The 22,936-nt window shown below is 47.0% G+C and overlaps 1 protein-coding gene across 2 annotated transcripts in view; it reads right to left on the minus strand.

The window, feature by feature from the left end:
• Positions 1-22,936, minus strand: part of MYO16 (myosin XVI) — a 375,466-nt gene that overhangs the window by 237,618 nt on the left and 114,912 nt on the right. For both annotated transcript variants that reach the window (XM_058670587.1, XM_058670588.1), the window contains 5 exons: positions 22,491-22,641; positions 13,403-13,513; positions 9,469-9,534; positions 3,212-3,339; positions 260-365 (listed from right to left, as the gene is read on the minus strand). In XM_058670587.1, coding sequence (XP_058526570.1) covers positions 260-365; positions 3,212-3,339; positions 9,469-9,534; positions 13,403-13,513; positions 22,491-22,641 — 562 coding nt within the window. The remainder of the gene's footprint in view (positions 1-259; positions 366-3,211; positions 3,340-9,468; positions 9,535-13,402; positions 13,514-22,490; positions 22,642-22,936) is intronic.

A 22,936-nucleotide genomic window follows, 5' to 3' on the forward strand; every position in this document is an offset into this window, starting at 1 on the left:
CTAGGTGCATCAGAGGCAGCTACCCAGAGCACAGCTGAGAAGAGGGCGTGTTCAAGACGCCTGTCAAGACAGGAATGAAACCTGACGAGCACTTGAGCACTCTCCACCCACAGTAGGGCTCGCTCTCTTCTCTCTCCTTCAAGTTGGACCACTTGGAAGTTACTGTGACGTCCTCCCCTCACCCTGCCTGCTTGTAAATGACTTCCCTTTGCTTGATGTCAGCTACTTTCATACTCTCTGGCCCAGACAAGAAACTTACGTGTTTAAACCTGGAATCGAACAGAGCCCGGCTAGAGCTGGACCGACAGGTCAGGTGTCTCACGATCTGTTTGCTGGCTTCCGACTTCCCAGACCCTCTTTCCCCACTAAGAGAAAACACAAAAGAAACAGGAGTTTTAAAGGGGGCAGAGCCAATTCTCAGAAACACACACAAAGTGGGAATGACACGATGCCAACTTTCATCAGGATTTGGTATAACTTTAATGCACTCACTCCAAATACTTAGGGGCTGCAGGGTCATGCGCTTTGTGAGCTGGCTGGTGAGGAGGCCACACCTCGCTCTTGGCAAAGGCTTTAAATCCTGCTCACTGCTCCACTTCCGAGTGCAGACATAGCGGAACGAAGCTGGTAGGTCCTCAGAGCAGAAGAGCTGACGTGACAGGGCCTGACACAGACCTTCCTTCGCCCCCATTCAGATGGCCCTCGGCCCTTGGTATCCCACATTTTCTACTCTTCCTTAATCTTAGAACAATGACAGACTGGAGTGGTTATTTAGGACAACACTGTTGCTACTTCTTAGACATAATTTACCTAATTTCTATCAGTGTTAGCTTATATTTCTGACACTGTGTGATACAAGATTAATATTGAGTCAGCTGCAATATTTACTGTCCCACAGTAGTTTGCTAGACAACCATAAAGCTACTGCTGCCTTCAGATGCAGAGCTTGTCTTTACCCAATAGTTTCTACTTTGAAACTCTGGTCCCAGGGACACCGATTAAACACTGCTTGGAAAAAAAAGTGACATTTCATTAAGTCTCAAGATGTTCATGATTTTCTCTCATTTGTGCTGATCTCAAATTTTTAAACCTTGGGGCATAAAATTATCAACAAAATGAAACTGAAATTTGGAACTAAAATTAGACTTCTCATTTGGTCCTAAGTTCTGGGGCATCCTTTACATGGATGCTTGAATTCTGATCACCAACTCTCACATCAGCCTTTGTGGATGGATGTTAATCATGGGAGGCAGCAGATACTGCCAATGCTTTATAAACATGTGTCCACGTTTGGCACCAATGGGGAAAACCAGTGAGTGAAAGCAATCACAGAGTTTGCAAGGCTCTAGAGGCAGTCAATTCTGAGAGAGAGTTGAGTGTCAAAAGATCCAGTCTTGGTGTTTCAACATTGTTCCTGAATTCCTTCCCAGTATGAAGAGTGACTCCTCAAACTCTGGACAGACAGACATTTTTTTCCAAAGAAGCAGATAACATGCAGCATTACCCAGCAGCCTGCAAAGAACGCTCCAAAGGGGGGCCTGGCATGATAGTTCAACAGCTAAATCTTCACCTCGCAAGTGCAGGCATCCCATTTGGGTGTGGGTTTATTTCCCAGCTGCTCCACTTCCCACCCAGTTTCCTGCTTGTGGGCTGGAAAGCAGTGGAGGATGGACCGAAGTCTTGGGACCCTGCACCCACGTGGAAGACCCAGAAGAGACTACTGGCTTTGGAATGACTCAGCTCCTGTCATTGTAGCTTTTGGGGGAGTGAATCAGCAGACAAAAGATCTTTCTGTCTCTCCTTCTTTCTGTAAGTCTGATTTCCTTTTCCAATAAAAAATGCCCCCAAAGAACAGGATATTAGCAAGCCCTATTGGGAAAAACACATGCAGAATTCATTGAGTTAAATGAAGACAAAAGGCTTATTTACTGAAAACAGTACTGGAAGTTGTGTGCTCTGGAATGGGCAGGCTCCCATGGGACAGCATTCCACTGGCTCCTCATCTCCCCCAGAGACTGGCTACGTGCACCTCAGGGGCAGTAACTGGAATGGTCAGCGGGATTCGACAAGAACGTGAGCAAATCCTGGGACCTGTGAGCACTGGCCAGCGATGGCGGGCACGGGTTGCAGTGAGGCCCTGCTCGGTGAGCAGCAGGTGGCAGCTGTGGAGCTTTTTTGGCCTGGCCAGTCAGTTATCTTCATGTGGGTTCAGGACTAAACCTTGGCTCACTCGCAAGAGCCACCATTGGCGACTCCTGGAGACCCTGAACTAATTATCCAGCCCTTTGGACAGTCCCCTGGCACACGCAATGATGCTAAAGCTCAGCAGTATCCCCATTGTGTAACAGTGATGCCACAGTATCCTCCTGTCCAACAGAGGGAGCAGGACAGTGCAGGAAGCACTGGGGCCAGCAGGTGCTGTGTTCCCATGACAACACCACAGTGCATTTCACACACCCTCCACACAGCTTTTAAAAAGTAACTCCCTTCTTAGCAAAGATCAGGGAGCCTAGTTTAAAAAAAAGCCGACAGGAAGAGAGTTCTTGATTCAGGGTAGAGACCCCCTCATGCTGGAGGCAGCGGATAGATGGCCCCAGTATGAGCACGGAAGCTCCCGATGGCCACCCTGTGAACACGGAAGCTCCCAGCCACCAGGCTCAGCTTGCAAGGACACCCTACCCAGTCAGTTGTGTGAAGGCCACCGCAACAGCTTGCATTTGCATGGCTAAATCTTGGGCTTTCTACCCAGGTTCTACCCTTACCATGGTTTTGTTTTGTTTTTAAATTTCAATTCAATGTACTCACTTTCTAATACATGGGAATGCAAAGCCATTTGTATTGATGAAAATTTTCCTTTAGTTTAGACTTTGCTTGTTAAAAAATGCAGAAATAGTTTCCTAATGCTCTTATACTTAAATATTTCTTCAGTATCCTAATAACATATCATCGCATTTCACTCTTTCTTCTTATTTTTTTTCCTTTTTCAATCAAGCAGGAGAGACAAAGTGGTCTTCCACTGGCTGGTTCACTCCCCCAAAGGGGCCAATGGTCAGGGCTGAACCAGGCTTTACCTGGGTCCAAGGACCTGGTCTGTTATCTGCTGCTTTCCCAGATCCAGAGCAGGGAGCTGGACCGGAAGCAGGAAGATCAGGACCAGAATCGTCACCCAGCTTCAGGGTGCACCTGTGCCAGGCAGCGGTCGGGGACTCACCTGAGGATGAAGCACTGGGGCCGCTGCTCCTGGAACAGCTGATGGAAGGCTCTCTCTGCGCAGGAGAAGAGGTGTGGCGGCAGCGACGGGCTGGGCCTCCCTGTGTCGCTCAGGTAGAGCTCCGAGACCTGAAATGCAAGCAGCAAAGACAGGACCTCAGTGTTGAAGTCCCTGGGGCTTCCTTGGCAGCGATGCTGCTGGCTTTCCTTCCACACTGGACCAAAGCGAGTACATCTAGTTTTGACTCTGATTTGTATCAGGAAATCTGTGTAAAACTTCCCCTTCTCAGCAAACATTAAACATGCCAGTGACAAAACTGGGGGCTGATAGCTTATCAACTTCAGCACTCTCTTGCTTTAAATTATTCTGCTGTTTTTAAAAAGAACAACTCATAAAAATACAGCTTAATAGACATCGGGGTAGTAAGTGGGAACCATGCTAATTCACATCAAACACCACTGCTCTCCACAACCATTTCAATTAAATAAGGCGGCTAGGATTCTAAAGCAGAATAAGAAGCACCTGCCGCCGAAATGACTCAAATCTACCAATTTCTCAGAAAATCAAAGCATAATGATAATGTACTTAATTCCAGTGTAACGGTGATTGCCAACGTGTTTCAGTGTTAGTATTTTTAGTTTTGAGCTGCTAGTGAAGCTGGCAACAATAGAATAAAAACTAAGTAACAGGAAGATTCTGGGTCATGAGCAATGCACACATTAAATTTCTGCTTCACAGATTTAAGGTTGGATAGCGAATTCAGAATCACAGTGCCGTGAGGCGGAGGGGCCCCGCGGTCCTGGGGCCGTCGGCCGGGTGGCTGTTACAGGGACACGGGGCTGTTGACAGCAGGGTCTCCTAGTTAGACAACTGTCCTGGTTACACAGCCAAGTGTCTTCATTTGTCAGAAGTAGTAAGCATACCCTAAAATTGATGGGACCACATAGTTGAGAAAATGTTGCTTATAACCATTCATTTCCAAGTTTTATGTCCATTTTAAGTGGTTGAAACTTATAAGAATTTTAAAAAGCAGAATGGACACCATAAGAAATAACAATGAATCTCCCAAACACGATGTGCATGGAAATGGGTCAGGTAGACCAGAGACCACGCTGTTAACTTCCACTCATAAACGCACATCCCTCCAAGACCACTCTCCACCTGACACAGCTGGCTGGTCTCCAGTCACTGCACTCTCCCTGTGCTGTCGACCCTGACTAGCTGACCCTGGGTAGTCTGAGTTCGCAAGCTCCTTTCTGCCCAAATGTCTCTGCTCCTCACTTGATCGGAGTACGCAGGCTTGCAACAATTTGGGTCCGATTGCTTTTTCTCTCCCAGTGGTTCTTGATGTTCTGAATCACACACGGCCTCCTTAGAGTCAAGGTCTCCAGCCACACAGCTTCGTGACTGCCGATCGGTCCTTGGGATGGCCTCTGTCTCCTCATCTTTGGAATGGGGCTCCCATCCACCCAGCTGGGCCAAGATCCCCCAGGCCTTCCCGGAATCCCAGTGATGCCCTGCTCTGCTCCCATAACATCGCTTTCCATGCGTTCCTAACAGGGCTTCTCTCCTCGCTAAGCTCCAGACTGGCCACCACCAGTGCAGCCACTTTGGCGTGTCCTCAGCTGCCAGGGCTGCCTGTCTTTGGTTCTCCGGAAGGATGCAGTTCCTAGAGCGAGGAACTTGGCATCCCTGTCAACCAACCTTCATTAGCTTGGTAAAGCATGTGTGTGTACTGAAAGACTCAAGCTTGTTTCAACTTTTTTCTTCCCTATTATATCCCCTGCATTTAAAATGAATGACGTGACTCATCCTCTCCATAGATGGGTATCCCATAATGCAGCTTGTGCCCAGACCTGCCTGCCACCCGTGGTGGGAGCGCTGCCCTGGGACTGTGCTCGCTGCATCCACGGGAAGGGTGGGGGGCTGCCTGCTGCCATGTGTCACTGGGTGTCTCGGGAGAAAGCCAGCCATGAAGGGCGTTCCAGCCCTGTGATTGACGACTCGCTGGGGAGGAAAGGAGCACTATGCAAAAAGCTTCATCCAACACAGCGAACAGCAGCTAAAGCAAAACAAAACACCGATGCTGAGTGTGAGTTCTTAAAACAGGAAGCACACGCGCTGTCTTCCTGCCCTTCATCATCTGCAGAGATGGGTCCTGCTGACTGTTATTTTATTTTATCAAATTAATCAGCGCAGCAAGAAAACAAGGTATCTGGAGCAAGCAGATCATTTAAAACAAGATTCAAACACAGTTACTGGAGGACAGTGATACCACTTCCATGTGACTAGCTGATATGAAACTTTAAGCCCTAATTCTGACACAGAAGATGTGCAGTAATTCAGCAAAACAATTCCATTTTGACACTTAATTTGTAATTGTTACTAGGCCAGTGTGAGCTACATAAATCTACCACGTATGAACTCCCAAAACACCACGCACTTTGGGCTGCCACCTCCTGTGAAAAGCAGGACATTTCACTATAAGCTTTCCATCTCTGCTCATTTTGCCTAGCAGATTTCCACACGTTTTCTTACATTTTCTGACAGAGTGGTTTGTAAATGGTAAATGTGAGGGGTGATAAATATAAGTTGATTTATATATAGTTTATTAAAATTCAATATATTTTAAATATTTAATATGCTTATATGCATACACTTATTACACATAACATACTTTACTAATAATTTTAAAACATGACTTATTTTATATGTAACAATACTATGCATAAATTATATAAATTATATTTTTATAATCATGGGAATTATTTTACATTGGCCATATGAGGTCTTAACGAACTGTTCTAGAAACAATCCCAGCTATAATTTCTGACCTAGACACTAAGATACTGGACAGGAGAACTGAGTCCCACAGCAAAGCCCAGGCCGGACTCCTGACCCCAGTGTACTGCTAAGGCAGAGCCCGCAGGTACCAGTGACGGCACAAGAGATGGGGTCTCAAAACCCACGTACTGCTTGCTTTTCATTTAAATATTGCTTCATGACAGGATTTCTGCTAACTCTAAAGACAACTGTGATATCATAAGTATAAGCCAGGGATAATATGTTAACAGCTAACTTAATTTTTCAAATGTATAGTAATATTTTATTTGAGAATCAAAGAGAGGCAGAAGGCAGACAGATGTGGGGTCTTCCATCTGTTGATTCATGCTGTAAATGCCCACTAGTGAGCAGGACTTGGCCAGGCAGGAGCCAGGAGCCAAGGAATGGGTGAAGGTGGCACTGGGGTGCTTTGGCTTTGGGGTGGCTTAACCCACTGAACCACAATGCGTGCCTCTGTTCACTTTATACAGTACGTGTTCTCCTCTGTCCCCCCACAATCGTCAACACACACACAGAATTAAATAACACTGAATCTCAGACCAGCTTAGGCGTTTGAAGCAAAATGACCCTCTGACACCTGGGTAATGGACACAGCTACAGGGGATGGGAGAGAGAGCCAGGAAGGGTGTAGTGTAAGTACCGCAAGGTAACCGACTGTACCACTGGAGCTCCAGGAAGGGTGTTGTGTAAGTACCGCAAGGTAACCGACTGTACCACTGGGGCTCAGGAAGGGTGTTGTGTAAGTACCGCAAGGTAACCAACTGTACCACTGGGGCTCCAGGAAGGGTGTCGTGTTAAGTACCGCAAGGTAACCGACTGTACCACTGGGGCTCCAGGAAGGGTGTTGTGTAAGTACCGCAAGGTAACCGATTGTACCACTGGAGCTCCAGGAAGGGTGTTGAGGCACAGCACGTGAAGCTGCTCCTCGGAGCATGCTTCAGTCCACGCCTCACTCAAGTGCCTTGTTCGAATCCTACCTACTCCAATTCTACTTGACTTGAAGGCAGTGGATGATGGCTCAGGTGTTTGGGCACCATGTAGGAGATCTGGATAGAATTCTTGTTCCCTGGTTATTGCTTATATTTACAGTAAATCAGTGAAGATCTCTTTCTATGTTACCTTCTCTCTCCTACTCTTTCAAATAAAATAAATAAGTACTTTACAAAGTAGATCTGGCCACCTTTATCTTATCCTGGTGATTAATGGCAAATACCACATAGAGTGAAACAGAAACATCTAACTCCGTGCCTTAGGCAGCCACAGGAGCAGCCAGGACTTGAGAAGCTGGGATATTACAGAGTATCAAGACACTGTTCTCTGGTATTATTTCAGCTTGCACTGTCATTTCTCTGTGTAAAACTCTGTGGTCTCAGGACAGCAAAATGATTTTCTGAAAAGCTAAGAGACCTTAGCAGCCTCATGGTACTGGGGTGTAGGGAGGCACATGTTGAGGTCCAGAGCTCAGCAATGGTGGAAAGACACATGGGCCTTGTGGTCATATCTCACCTGACCCTCGTGAGCTGTGTGCCTTACGGACAAGAGGACATGGAAACTGAATGCTCGCGGCTTGCGCCATGGTACAACAGTGAACCCGTGGCTTCAAATGTCAGCCGGCATTATCAGCACAGGTTCAAGTCTCCACTATCCTACTTCTAATTCACTTCCCTACCACTGCAGGTAAGAAAGCGGCAGAGTATGTCCCAAGTCCTGTGTCCCTGCCATTCACATGGGAGACCCACAGGAAGTTCCAGGTTTCTGGCTTTGGGCCAGTCCAGCTCCAGCCATTATGGCCACCTGGGGAATCAAGCAACAGAGGGAAGACCTGTCTTTCTCCCTCTGTCTATTCTCTGTTTATTCCATACACTGATAAACAAAGAAACAAAATGAATTAAATGTGGGCAAAACAGAAAAGCAAACGGAGTTTCTGTGAAGTGGCTATGCACAGCAGGACATCCACTTCGAGAGCTGTTTGCCAAACCTGGGCACTTCGACATTCCAACTCCTCTGTGGGCTCATTTCATACAGGCAGTGCACAAGTATCCCAAAGACGTGTGAAGACACTCACTAGCCTTCCATGTTAATTAAACTGCCACTTATCCACAGCAGGGATTTTAAAAGAACGATATTAAAGCCTGCTACTGTACCTATTGCAGAACTCCATGCCAAATCATGGATGAATCTCTCCTCCAGAACAGCGGGAGGAAGAAACCAGATCCAGTGAAAGAGATTCTCTAAGGTTTCACTGTTACAAAACCAATCCATGCACACGGTGACAGCCGGACTGTGTGGCTTGCTGGGACAGGATGTTCTGACAGAGAAAGATACCTGAGAGACCATGGATGTCCTGCTCATTTCTGAGGGTTCAGGTGCGTCATTGTTCTGGATAAAGCCAGGTTGTGCTCTGCACAATGTGTATATGATGCTTGAATAAACATACTATGCAGATATTAGCCTTGACTCAACAGCAAAAGGATGGACAATGCATGGAATTCTACATGAAAACCCTAATAGACAGGGGGCACAGGTGCCTCCCTCCTGGGTGTACCTGCTGGAGCAGCTGTGGGTGGCACCCCTGACCCGCTCCATCACGCGTCATACCCTCCAGGGTCAGAGGCTGAGGATGCTGGAGGATAAGGGTGGGACTGGACAGAACGGGAATGGTGCACAGACTTAACACAGTTTCAAAGTCACATGGCACAGGCATTTGGCAAGGTGGCTGAGAATGTAGCGGTGAGGGGCACACTCCTGCTCTCAGCAGCGAGCTCTGTCAGAAATCCTTACTTGATCCCCTGAGGACTTAAATCATCAATCTGTCCTTGTATATCTCCCTCCATCCACACCCCCTTAAAACACCAGGACTCCTGCTGGGGTGTCACTGCCCTGTTGGGGGTCCTGAGTCACACCTGGAGCAGCCTTGCACTTACTCATAAAACAGAGTGTTCTCAGGAGTGTGTTAAGTCAGCCTGTGCTGTTGGCTAGAGTGATATTTCATGAACAATGCCTCCTTTAATTCTGAATGAATCACAGTTAAAACTGGAAACTCTCTGGGAGAAGCGCATCTGAAAAGGTTGCCTTGTTTAATGCCCAATGCTTCTGAAAGAAAGTACGCTCAAGCAGGGACTCCCAACCAACCGAGTTACTGAATTACTCCAGACACTATGGGAAACATGCTCTATGCTATTTAATTTTAGAAGCCTGGCCACTTACAGTTATAGAAAAATGATAGAGCTTGTAAAGGAAACTTGTGATAGAATATTTTAATTTGCAAATTTGCCCAAAAGGTTAAAGTCACTATCATGCAACCATCTAATTCAGAACATTTAATACCTATAAAAAGTTGGAAGCTACTTGTGATTTTGCTTTTCCTTTGTAATGGGTGCCACGTTAAATTCTACTCTGAACTCTATACTTACCAGGGTAGAATAAATAGGAAGCTCCTTGAATGGGTTGACAAACAACAGGACGTCCCCAATGAAAGTCTGTTGAAAAAGGTACAAAGAAGCCATGAAACACATGAATAGCACCTTTAAAAATGAAAATTGTCTTTAAAAAGTTGTTCACAACAGAAAAGTGAAAAGCATCATACTTGGACATACAAAATTGTTCAAAAATGTGTAGTAAAAGTAGAGAAGTCAAATAAAATGGACTCAACAAATAGCCCACATATTAAGTCAACTGGATGAACTCTAAGAATTTATCCTAACCAGATTTTGTGAATGCAGGACTGAATAAAAGCCAATGGCTGGCACTGTGATGAAGTGCATCAAGTCACAGTAGGCAGTGCTAGCATTCCATAGGATCCTTTGAGTCCCAGCTGCTCCACTTCCAGTCTAGCTTCCTGCTAATGTACCTGGGAGAGCGGAGGAAGATGGGGAGACACAGACGATTCTGCCCTGGCCAGGAATCGCTCATTGTGATCATTTGGGAAGAAAATCAAGGACAAAAGATTTCTCTCTCTCTGCTACTCTGTCACTCTTTCGCATAAATAAAAAATCTGTCTGAAAAAGATACATTTTATTACCAATTAAACATATGGTTTATGATTACAAAATTGTCCAACTGAGTTTAAATACAGTACTAACCACAGGAAGAAGTTGATGGAATCAAGAATACTACATTACCATGTAGTAATATAAAAAATATATAACAGAATTATCAAAGCAGAGAAATAGAAAAATACTCTTTAAATTAAGAAAAATACTGTTTAAATGAACAAAAATGAGATACAAAGATCAGACAGAAAAAATAGCTGCAACTACAGGGTTGGGGCAATGTTAAAGTGTCTCTATCCACACAATATCAGATGTTAGCGAAGAGAAAGAAAGCTCAGTGTCCCATCTTCCTGGGCAACTCTCCTCCCTGAAATCCTCCTAACCAAATGACCCAGAAAAATAAGATTGCAAAGGGATAAAAACATGCAACTGCAAACTCTGATTCTTATTAGATCTAATGGGCAGAAATTAAATCATCAAATTGCTATAAGAATTTCTTCCAATTCTCCTTAAACTCCTGGTAGACTTACAGAAGAGTCTCGAGAATCACTTGTCAAGACTCAATCCACCATGTTTAAATTCTTGTCTTCGTGTCAGACACAAGCTCAGACACCACACCATAGGGCACCCCTAAGATAAAAATCAGTCCAGGACTTCAGCCCTCAATATCTCAACTATAGGCCAAGGAAAACCGCACTGTGCACAGTGGCGGGTTCATACCCGAGGTGAGTGTTAGCCAACCAGAAGCACTAAATTCCGATGATCTAGATACAGAGGGCACTGAGTAGATACACAGCACCCACGAAGACAGCCATTCTGTGGAAGAGCTGAGTCAGGACCCTGCCAAGCTGGGAGGGAGCACCCATCCTTTTCAGATCAAAAGGCACTGGCTGGGCCTCCTGGTGAGGGCAGCAGGCAGGGAAGGCTCATTGGTCAGGAGGCAGAGTCCAGAGGGCAGCCAGATGTCAACCAAGACAGAACAAGGTACAGAATTCAAAGATGTGGCAACTGCTCCAGAGAACAGCACCATGGCTAGCCAGGAATCCCAGGGAGGTTTACCAAAGACTGCAGAACATTCTGCAGGGAGTGTCCAGCTCAGTACTTCCTGTGGGAAGAACCAGGACCTCAGAGCCCAGGACAATGGTCTCAGGAAAGTCCTGGATGGTGGAAGGAGGGTGAGAGTCACGCAGTTGAGATTAAGTGATGAGGGACCAAGCCTTGGGAATCTCATTGCCAGGATTCCAAGCGGCAGGATTCTGGACTTGTGAGAAATGACACAGCTGGGACTGGAGATGGAGGATTGAGGACATCCCCGTGGCCTGTAAAAACTAGGCTAGTGTACGGTGAGATGGCATTCCAAAGAAAGAAGATTCCCGCAGAAACTCAACTGGCTGCTGGGGAAGGGATGAAGGGGCTTTGGTGAGGGTGCTGGCCACAGGAGGAGGAGAAAGGCGCACAGGGTGCACATTCAGCAGACAGGCAAGACGAAAGCACGCAGGGAATAAAGAAACAGCAGGTGATCCCCGCAGTCATTCACCATCCCAGGCCTCCAGAGCTTCCAGTCCAGGCTGGACACGGCAGGAGAGAAGCCAACACAGTGCTGGGACACACGGGAGGACACAGTAAAACACCCTCTTCGCAAAGACTAACGGGATACGGACAGAGACCCAGGAAGCCAACACAGTGCTGGGACACACGGGAGGGCACAGTAAAACACCCTCTTCGCAGACTAACGGGATATGGACAGAGACCCAGGAAGCCAACACAGTGCTGGGACACACGGGAGGACACAGTAAAACACCCTCTTCACAAAGACTAACGGGATACGGACAGAGACCCAGGAAGCCAACACAGTGCTGGGACACACGGGAGGACACAGTAAAACACCCTCTTCGCAAAGACTAACGGGATACGGACAGAGACCCAGGAAGCCAACACAGTGCTGGGACACACGGGAGGACACAGTAAAACACCCTCTTCACAAAGACTAACGGGATACGGACGGAGACCCAGGAAGCCAACACAGTGCTGGGACACACGGGAGGACACAGTAAAACACCCTCTTCGCAGACTAACGGGATATGGACAGAGACCCAGGAAGCCAACACAGTGCTGGGACACACGGGAGGACACAGTAAAACACCCTCTTCGCAAAGACTAACGGGATACGGACAGAGACCCAGGAAACCAACACAGTGCTGGGACACACGGGAGGACACAGTAAAACACCCTCTTCGCAAAGACTAACGGGATACGGACAGAGACCCAGGAAGCCAACACAGTGCTGGGACACACGGGAGGACACGGTAAAACACCCTCTTCGCAAAGACTAACGGAATACGGACGGAGACCCAGGAAGCCAACACAGTGCTGGGACACACGGGAGGACACAGTAAAACACCCTCTTCGCAAAGACTAACGGGATACGGACAGAGACCCAGGAAACCAGCTTTCAGCACTTCATGCCAATGGCTCAATTTCATTAATTTTGATAGAAGTATTTAATTTTAAGTGTATGTATCGTGACAGGCAATTTATCCAAGCATTAAGATGCTGTATTGCATTTTCATAGGCTAATCAGCAGCTGACAATTTATTACTCGTAAGGAAAACTGAAGACTTCACATTTACATGAAAATTACTTAATCAATTTCTCAGTAGACAAGGGAAAAAAACAGATGTTATAAAAAGAGATAGCAAGTTTGTGCATAATCAGATTTCCCTATAGACATTCTGATTGAATTGTTGTGTGCTGTGTGCGGAAGCTAACAAAATCAACGAGAAAGAGACACACTGAGCAGGGTAGATACAGTAATACCGAGATAACAGATTGTATCAATTAGCAGTATTGGATCGAGCTACAGTAAATTAATTCCTTGTGCTGTCATCTGATATTTTTGCAGATAATTATCAGAAATCAGCATATAAATTATTCACTTTACAAAGACGTTTCCTGGTCATTGAAAGCACAACAGAACTCTGTTCACGCACACAGGGACAGCTCCACCCACAGCGGAGGATCTGCGTTACTTCCAGGCCCACACGGAGCAGCATTTGCATGAGGGATAGATCTTGCTGGCTGGCTTCAGCTGCAGCTTCCAGAGCAATCATCCCAAAGGGGAGTTTACCAGCAGTGAGTCCTCCTGTGCACATTCAGGGCTTCAGTCCACTCCGCACAGAGTTTGGAACTTGGCCCAAACTTGCCTTTTGACTAAGCCGGAAGAGAGTTGAGGCCTCAGCAGCTATGGTGACTGGAAGCCCCCTAGGAACCCCGTCCTTGCAATGCTTGCAATACTGCAGGGAGAGAAAAGGGCTGGCCAGACAATCAATGCAAAAGGCAACTGCAGGGCACTCACATAAATCTGATTGTTCCCAAAGCGCTTTTGCATCTCATAGAGCAGACTGCCATCCGTGAGCTCACTGAGCGTTGCCAGGTCGTCGCTGGGCGCAGGAGGCATGAGCTTGACCTGAGAAGAAACAAGGCTGATGAGTGCTAGTTGCCTCCCACTCCGCTTTCCTCGCAGTCAGAGGCCCCCTTTTCCACGCCCTTCCAGAAGTTTAAAGGCCACATGAGTCAGAAGCTATTGTGAAAAGAGGCAGGGTCCAATAAAAGGAGAAAAAAAAAATCGAAGGCATGGAAAACACATTCACAAGAGAGGTGGTGTCCCGGGCCCGTGTGCAGGAGCACATAGGCCTTGCAGCAGCTTGAACCGTGCAAGTCACTACACCCGAGCAGATCGTGGCAACACGTTCGTTGACTGCTTGGGCTTTCTGCTCCGTGCTCTGTGTACGTGTGGGCTGAACTGAGTGCTCGGAAGTAGACAGCTGAAAAGCCCTTTTTCTCAAAGCGAAAATGAAATTTCTCTTGGGACTCTTGTTAGCCGACAGGGAGAGTGATGTGCATAGAATCTGGTAACCCACTCATGTGAAACGAGCCAAATGGGAAAGGTAGACTTCAGACCTAAGTTTGTGATATTTATTCTGCTCTACATTACTTGTAATTTTATGATAAATACCACTGTTGTTATTCAACTTAATATAAAGTGACGATTTATTAAAAACTGGGCAGTATTTCAAATTAAAAAGAGGGACCAGTATCCCTTAATTAAATGAAAATCTGTTATTTCCAAATTGGCAATAGCAATGTTCACTGTTATACATGCACGAGATGTGCTACAATGTAGAGAACCAGCAAAGCAGCCGGGTTTACTCCCGTCAGCACACAGGAGTGAAAGAAAATGGTCCTTGACAAAGCCTTTGTGAGCTGCCGGTGTTCCTAGTCACTCATCAAAAGGAACAAGTTGATAGCTTGTATTCACGCTTGCATTTGCACTTTCTGTCTGTATGTCACTACAGACCATATCCTTACCTGAACATATCACTGCAACTACTGGGACCTAAACATTGTTGACTCTAAGGTAAATGTTCATGCAGCAAAATATACACATACGTCACTAAAGAGATGTTCAACTCGGGCTAATTCTGGTGCTTGCGAACATTTCTCACAGTGAGACAGATATCTCCCAGGAGATCCTGAAGTTGGTCCCCAGGATCCTACACGCTCAGCAGGGACACCGCCTTCGCAGCAAGCACCTGCAAGTCAGAGAAGGCTGGGGCACGAACTGCCCTGCACAGCTGCTGGCACAACGGTGCAGTAGTACCACACTTATTTTAAATATGTTTATAAAATAAACCAGAATTCGGGCCCGGCGGCGTGGCCTAGCAGCTAAAGTCCTCGCCTTGAAAGCCCCGGGATCCCATATGGGCGCCGGTTCTAATCCCGGCAGCTCCACTTCCCATCCAGCTCCCTGCTTGTGGCCTGGGAAAGCAGTCGAGGACGGCCCAATGCATTGGGACACTGCACCTGCGTGGGAGACCCGGAAGAGGTTCCAGGTTCCCGGCTTCGGATCGGCGCGCATCAGCCCGTTGCGGCTCACTTGGGGAGTGAATCATCGGATGGAAGATCTTCCTCTCTGTCTCTCCTCCTCTCTGTATATCTGGCTATAATAAAATGAATAAATCTTTAAAATAAAAAAAAAAATAAAATAAAAAAAAAAAAATAAATAAACCAGAATTCAGGGATGTCATCAACTTCCCATTCCTCTCTCAGCCACTTTATCTCTAGTCCTGTAGTATTTGTACATACAAATTACATATGATATATACTATGTAAGTAAAATTTTATATGTAACACATGCATCATGTGTGTGTGTAACTTCTCAAAGAATTTTTCAAAGTTAACTGCAAGAGTTTTTTGAAATTAGTCATGTAATGTTGGGTTAGAAGAATACCTTTAAAGCTTTGAGGCTGTCAGAAACACATTTAAATGGGGGTCCATGTTGTGACTCAGTGGGTTAAGTAACTGCAACACTGGCACACTATAAGGTGCCAGGTTCAGCACCAGCTCCTCCACTTACGATAAAGCTCCCCACTAAAGCTCCTGGGAAATGAGTGGCAGAATCGGGCCCCTGGTAACTGCATGACAGACCCAGATGAAGCCTCCTTGCTTCGGCCTGGCCCACCCCTGGTCGCTGTAGCCATGTGGGGAGTGAATTAGTGATGAAAGCTCTCTCTCTTCCTATGTGTTTTTCCCCTTCTCTCTCTCTCTCTCTCTCTCTCCCCCTCTCCCTCTAACTCTGCTTTTAGAATAAACACAAATTTTTACAAGAAACAGTCCAACCAATATTTAATGGGATCCAATAACTGATATACTTCAGTGATTAAAAAAACAAGTCATAGGGCAATTGGCCTAGTGGTTAAGTACCTGGGTTTGATGCCCACTTTCGGCTCCTGGCTGCACTTTCCCGCTCGCACCTCTGGGAGTTCCTGGTGATGGCCCAGACATGGGAGACCTGGCTCAAGCTTCAGCCCTTACTCTCGGGCCACTGAAGACATCTGGGGACTGCATCTCTCTTTCTCTCTTCGCTTCTCCTATAGCTAGGTTAAAAAAAAAAATCCCTAATATCCTAACTTTCCTGGAGTGACAACACAATGTTAGGATTGTATGACATCATCTTTTCATGTCATTTAATGTTCAAGATGTTTTCAGGCACAGAATGCTGGTCTGATTTGATGCATATCAGGGTACCAGTTCAAGGCCCTGGTGGCTTGGCTTTCCATCCAGTCCCCTGCTAGGGTGCCTAGGAAAGCAGTGGAGGGCAGCCACTGCCACACATATGGGAGGTGTGCGGAGTTCCCAGCTCCTGGTTTTGTCCTGTACTAGCTCGGCCATTGCAGTCATTTGAGGAGTGACCCAGCAGATGGAAAATCTCTCTTTCCCTTTCTTTCTCTTACTCTGCCTTTGAAACAAATGATCTTTTTCTTTTTTTTTTTTAAGTCTTAGACATCAACTTGAGATCTTTTACTTTGAATGCCAAACAACCCAAATTCATTTAAACTGAATGATAAACAATTCAAAATCATTTAAATTGTTCCCTCAGATTGTGGTGTATCATCAGCATTAACCCCAGCTGTGAAGTCTGGAAGGGTCTTTGACGTTCACATCACTTACGGAATACGATCCACGTCATCCCTCATGAAAGCAGTTACGGGAGGAGCTGGCACCAGGCCTGCCCTGTAGCCAGTGCGTGTCATCAGCATGGCCAGACCATGCACACCCAGGGTCAGCTTTCTGCCAACTTCACATGAGGCTGCTCTGGAGTCTCTTGCTGGAAGAATTTGTCCGTGGGATTTGTTAAATCACAACAAGGAGGCCTGTTCTAAGCCACGTACAAGGAGCATGGCAGTGGGGAAGAAAGGACACAATCTGGGCTCATGCAAAAGAAAACCTGGAGAGAGGAATTTCCAGCCAGAGAGTTCGGGATTGGCAGGGGGAGTGAATCCAGAGGATGGCACGTGACTGGAGGGCATGAAGTGAGAGAAGACAGTGTAACCAGACTTGATTCAATGTGTTCTGAGGGGGTGCTGGGGCCAGGAGGCCTCCCCTGGGAAGGTGCAGGACCAGGGTCCCGGACAGGTGTGCATACTGCTCAGTCATCAAGCGGGGTCCAAACTGGAGGTGGGACAGGCTAAAGGGAGTGGCAGAGTATTTTTACCAAATGTTGAATATTAATGTGGAAGAGCAAAGACAGTCCCAGGAGACAGTAAGTCTAGTGAAGTGTGGCCAAGCAGTCTTGTTGCCTTGCGGCTCTCTGCAAAGGTGCTCACTTAACGTTTGTTGAAGGAAATGAGTCTAATTTTCTTAATTAGCAATTTTAAGGGATATTTACAGAAAGAAGGAGAGTCAGAGAAAGATTTTCCAGCTACTGGTTCACTCCCCAGATGGCAGCAATGGCTAGAGCTGAGTAAATCTGAAGCCAGGAACCAGGAGCCTCCTCCATTTCCCCTGCATGAGCACAGGTATCCAAGGACCTGAGACATTCTCCATTGCTTTCCCAGGCCACAGGCATGGAGCTGGATCGGAAGTGGGGCAGCTGGGACACAAAGCACAGCCCACATGGGACGCCAGTACTTGCAGGTGGATATCAGCTTGCTGAGCCACCGCACCAGCCCCCAATCTTAGGGCGTTCCTTTACCACTGTAGTCCAACTTCTTTAAGTATTACAATCATTGCTATAGGCTAACATCCTCACCTGCTCCTTGTTAATCTCTTGGTCACTATAATCCAGCTTCCTTATCTAGTTTTAACTAGTCCTTTCATGGCTGTACTCCAGGGGAAAGGAGGAACATCTGGCCCACCAGTTATGTAACCCCACAGCATCACTTGGTCAGCCCTGCCAGGCAGTCCGAGGTGGGATTCAAAGCTCAGGGCAGTATTTAAGTTAACATCTCCTATGGCTCACAAACAATGTTGTAAATACCCAAGTGGCCCTTGGCAATAAATAAATAAATAAGTAAAAATAAAAATAAAAATAAAAAATAAAAATTCCCTATCTGTGCTACCCTGAACTAAGGCATGGTGTCCAGGGGCCCTGGGGAGGCCAGCTGATTCTTGTGGAGCCACACATCTGTGGAAGAAGCAGAAACTGCGCTCACAGCACTGGTGGTATGCACATGTCATCTCAGCCAATGCAAGCCTCTGATCTCAGGCATTCCAGAGGTTGTCTGGGAGGAGTCTGTGTTGCAATCCTGCCGCCCCCCGCTGCCCAAGCCTGCCCCCACCCCGCTGCCTAAGCCTGCCCCCACCCTGCTGCCTAAGCCTGCCCCCCCCCCCCCCGCTGCCTAAGCCTGTCCCCTCCCCCGCTGCCCAAGCCTGTCCCTACCCTGCTGCCCAAGCCTGCCCCCCCCCGCTGCCCAAACCTGCCCCCACCCCGCTGCCTAAGCCTGCCCCCCCGCTGCCCAAGCCTGCCCCCACCCCGCTGCCTAAGCCTGCCCCCCCGCTGCCCAAGCCTGCCCCCACCCCGCTGCCCAAGCCTGTCCCCGCCCCCGCTGCCCAAGCCTGCCCCCACCCCGCTGCCCAAGCCTGTCCCCGCCCCCGCTGCCCAAGCCTGCCCCCACCCCGCTGCCCAAGCCTGCCCCACCCTCCCCTGCTGCCCAAGCTTGGGGTACCGCGTAAGTGACACGTCCAAGTAGCTGCCTCACGTTTTGGAGCTTAAATTTGGACAGTGTAAAATGGTATTGCAAGTGGATGATAAGTCAAATATTTTGAGGATTAACACAGTGTAGTGTGACAGGGTAAAAAATTATAGAGTGACTGCGTGCCACAGTCAGTGGTCAGGTCAGATTGACCTGGTGGGCATGGGAAACCAAGCCCCATGAAGCTAAACCTGAACTATAGAACAGTTCAACTTGACTCTAACCTGCTTATTGTTGCTTCTGTCCCCTTGCTTGCTTGCCTGCCAGGGAAAAAGCCGCCAGGATGTGGGCTGTTTTCCTCTGTAGGCTCACTGCCCCTTCAGCTCAGAGCTGCTGCTCCTGGCTGCAGCCTGGCTCCTCCCTGGCTATTATGGCCACCTAGGGAGGAAACCAGTAGATGAAATACCTCTCCCTCTGTTTCTGCTTCTCACTCTGTAGTACTTTCCAAAACACAAATGCTGGCTGGTTAGGCTTGGCCACAGCATCAGCTAGCAGCACTGGGGGCAAGCCCTGTCAAGCTAGACTGCAGAAGCACCTGGAGAGTACAAGATCTAGGAGTGGCAGTGTGCCCAGGAAGGACACGCTGGGCACCTCTCTGATGGGCTGCAACTCCCACTGGTGAGCATGAAAACCAAGGATGGGGCAGGCTTGGCTCGACAGGTGGTGGCACCTGCTGGAGTAAATGTGGGCTCAACAGTGGGATTGGTTGAGTTGAGCTAGGCGTCAGCACTCAATGATGTGTGTGAGAACTGAATGAGATTGGGACAGACTGGACCAGTCTGCTGTACACACAGGCAAGCATAGGAACCAGGGCTTAAGGCAGGCCTGGTGGGGGTTATTGGAAGTCGCTCTGACTAGGCTGCAGCACCTGCTGGTGTACATGAGGGCTGAGTGTGTGGTGGGCAGGGTTATGCTGGGAGATAGCATCCATTGCCTTACATAACAGATATAGCTGGAGACAAAACCAACCCAGCAATTGCAACTACCAGTACGTGCATAGGCTGATGTAGGTGATAGACTGAGCTGGACCCCCTATTGACAAGCACATACAAGAGTCAAGGCTGGGATCACCTAAGATGAGGTTTCAATGGGGATCCCCCCAAACTGAACCACTGGACTCAGAACTCCAACCATGTGAGAATCACAGGATCTGATCTGACTGTGGAGTGCATGTGTCAGAACTGGACCTCCTAGTAGCTAAGACAGAGCAGTGGACAGCATGCTCAGACGCACATGGAGAATATGGTAGTCCACTGGGACCTGCAGAGGACATCTGGTATCATAGCAGAGTAAGGAGAGCAGAACAAATAGCTCAACTACCTCAGCTAAGCATTGACAGCAAATACCTGGGGGAATGGAGACTCTGTGGTGGACTTTGACACCAATGGACCTTGGAAGGATTTCCTCACCTTTGGAGTGGCGGGAGGCCAGCATTTCAGAACTACTGAAACCACCTAGGCAGAACCCTTGGAGCATGCTGCACATCGGGGACCTTGGAATGACATTGGTGGCCATTTCCCACCCCTGAGTACTGAGGTGCTTGACAGCCTGGGAGTGGCTTCTCACCTCCTGTGTTCCCCTTCCCACAGATACAACAAAAAGAAAAAAAGGACATGCGGAAACAGTGGTCTCTCTTTTTCCTAACCCTCAACTCTTCCTACCCTAATCAACTATGTAAACATCAAAATTTTAAAAAATTCCCATGGAAAAAAATCAAATTAGCAGATGAAAACTAAATTTCAACAAAGCCTTGTTTGAAGAACAGAGTATTAGAGAGAGAATGAGGTGCAAAGAGAAAGAAAGACCTTCCCTTTGCTGGTTTACTTTCCAAATGGCCACAACAGCCAGGACTGGACTAAGCTGATGTCTGGAGCCAATCTCTCCCTTGTATGCATCAATGCCCCAAGAGCTTGGGTCTGCCTTCCCAGGCATATAAGCAGCTGGCTAGATCACAGAGCAGCTGCGACTTGAGCTGGCTCTCTGGTCTGAAATGCTGGCATTGCAAGCAGTGACTTAACTCTGTGTCACTAATTCATTTTGGTTACCAAATATCTGTACTATGAAACAAAATCAGGTTTTAAAATTATTAATTTTTATGAGCATAATGTTAAACATTTATGCTGTAGGAAGTGACATGGTAGACACTGGTTAATTTCTTTTTCTTACAATAAAGCATATTGGTTTTAGGACATTAAATAGTAACCAGAAGTTGGAAATTAAGCATACCAATTAAATCAGTCAGAAATTCTGGACTAGAAAAAGGGAAATTAAAAATGGTCTCAGATTTTACCTAACTTTTAATCTGTCTGTGGCAATGGAGTGAACCATCACTTCAAATTCATCCTCGGAGGTCAAATCCAATGTGGCTGTTTGGAGGTTGGGATCTTTGTTATGAGCCTGCTGTAAATCCCTAGAACCAAAATATCTGAGAACAACCACTTAGGAAGCAAGCTGGTTTATCTCAGTCCAAGTTTTGTGGGTCCAAGTGTAACTCCGGTACCCTGTGAGTCTGGTGTGTGATGAGGGCAGAGAGAGGAGAGTGGCGTGTGATAGGGCAGAGAGGAGGGGAGGAGAGTGGCATGTGATGAGGGCAGAGAGGAGGGGAGGAGAGTGGCATGTGATGAGGGCAGAGAGGAGGGGAGGAGAGTGGCGTGTGATGAGGGCAGAGAGGAGGGGAGGAGAGTGGCGTGTGATAGGGCAGAGAGGAGGGGAGGAGAGCAAAAGCAGGTAGAGGAGGCAGTGAAGGGGTACGCTCCCTTCCCTTCCTCATGTCTGCCTGCACCACCACGCAGGCCATGACTGGATCCAATCGCTCCATCGTTCTTCCACACGCATGACCCACAGCCTGGGGCGCTGCTTCACCACCTCACCCCATTAGGAGGTCACCCCTGCTACGGCAGTGCTGGCTGCTTCACCACCTCCCAGGCCCTCTCCGTCCCCCACCTCCCCACGTGTGGGTGCAGAATTTATATAAAATGCAAAGTGCAACCCACGCACATTCCATTGTTCGAGGTGAGGTCGTTTCTGGATGACGCATGACACACGACAGCACGTGGATGCTATGTAAACAGTTGTTGTTTCACAGCATTTGGAAAATAATGACAAAAGAACGGTCCAGTCCTACTCAGTACAGATGCAATTTCCACCCTCAACATTTTCCATCTGTGCTTTTTGGAATCTGAGAGTGTAGCTGCAGGGGTCTACTGGATACTCATGAAAATTTAAAAGTATTTCAAGGTTCCTTTTCTCTGTCCTAATTGCTTTAAATAAATGAAACTAAAGATGCTTATTTTTTTAAAAAAGAAGGACTTCAGAAAATCTGGCTAAAATGAAATATTCAAAATGAGACATCATGACAAGGTATTTTCAAAGACTGAAATCACTCGGTCAGTCTTTTACAGAATATAAACATTAAAACCATCTATTTTCATCATAATGATAAAATATACTCACTTCAGTAATTCCAAATTCATTACCACCCCACTTTAAAAGTGATCTCTCAGATTTTGGCCACTGAGATGTGCACATGTGTGCATACATGCAAACACACACACATGATGTCACTACCAGCACAGACTCCTTGTGGTTTGATTGTCCTTCTTCTGATGGTATAAAATACTTGGATAATAGAAAGACACGAAACACCATAAATTACGTTATAATAAACTAGAGACAAATGACTCACTCAGAAGTAATTCACTGCCTGAGCTTATATTCCCGGAATGTAAGTCAAGACTACAAACTTCAGAAAATTACTAACACCACAGCAGCAGTTATGCTTATTCATCATGATTACACCCTCCGTACTTTTGCTGTGTATGGAAACTGGTGGTTACTTGTGAAGGCTGGCTTGGGGAACGCGACTTTATATAACAGATGCTGGCAGCCAGGCAGCTAGCATGCCGTTACCTGCTCAGGCGTGGTGGAGTCGCTCGCCGACGTGTGTTCAGGGCTGCTGTCCTGAGACTGCTGTGTACACGACCCTGTGCCCACCTCTTTGAACATAGTGTCTTTCTCCAATAGACTGTCCTGCTTGGCAATGGGCAGCACCAGGGGACTGCTACAGGAAACAAGCAGTACTCCAGTTAGTAGTCTTCTAACCATGCCATATCAATCAAAATTACAACAAGACAAATGGACTACAGACATTTGCTTCATTCAGATAAGAAAACATTTGTATCAGCTCTTGGGAAAATATTCATAGGAAATCTGTAAGATTTCCTATTAATTCCAAGTTTTGTTCAACTTTACCTTTAAAAGTATATCCAATTCCAAAAGAACACATTTTTGTATGTATCTGACAGTAATAGAAAACTCAGTAAGCAAACTAAAAGCTAAGATTCTGCATGAATGAA

Source organism: Ochotona princeps, chromosome 12 (genome assembly GCF_030435755.1).
Source record: "Ochotona princeps isolate mOchPri1 chromosome 12, mOchPri1.hap1, whole genome shotgun sequence".
Lineage (NCBI taxonomy): Eukaryota > Metazoa > Chordata > Mammalia > Lagomorpha > Ochotonidae > Ochotona > Ochotona princeps.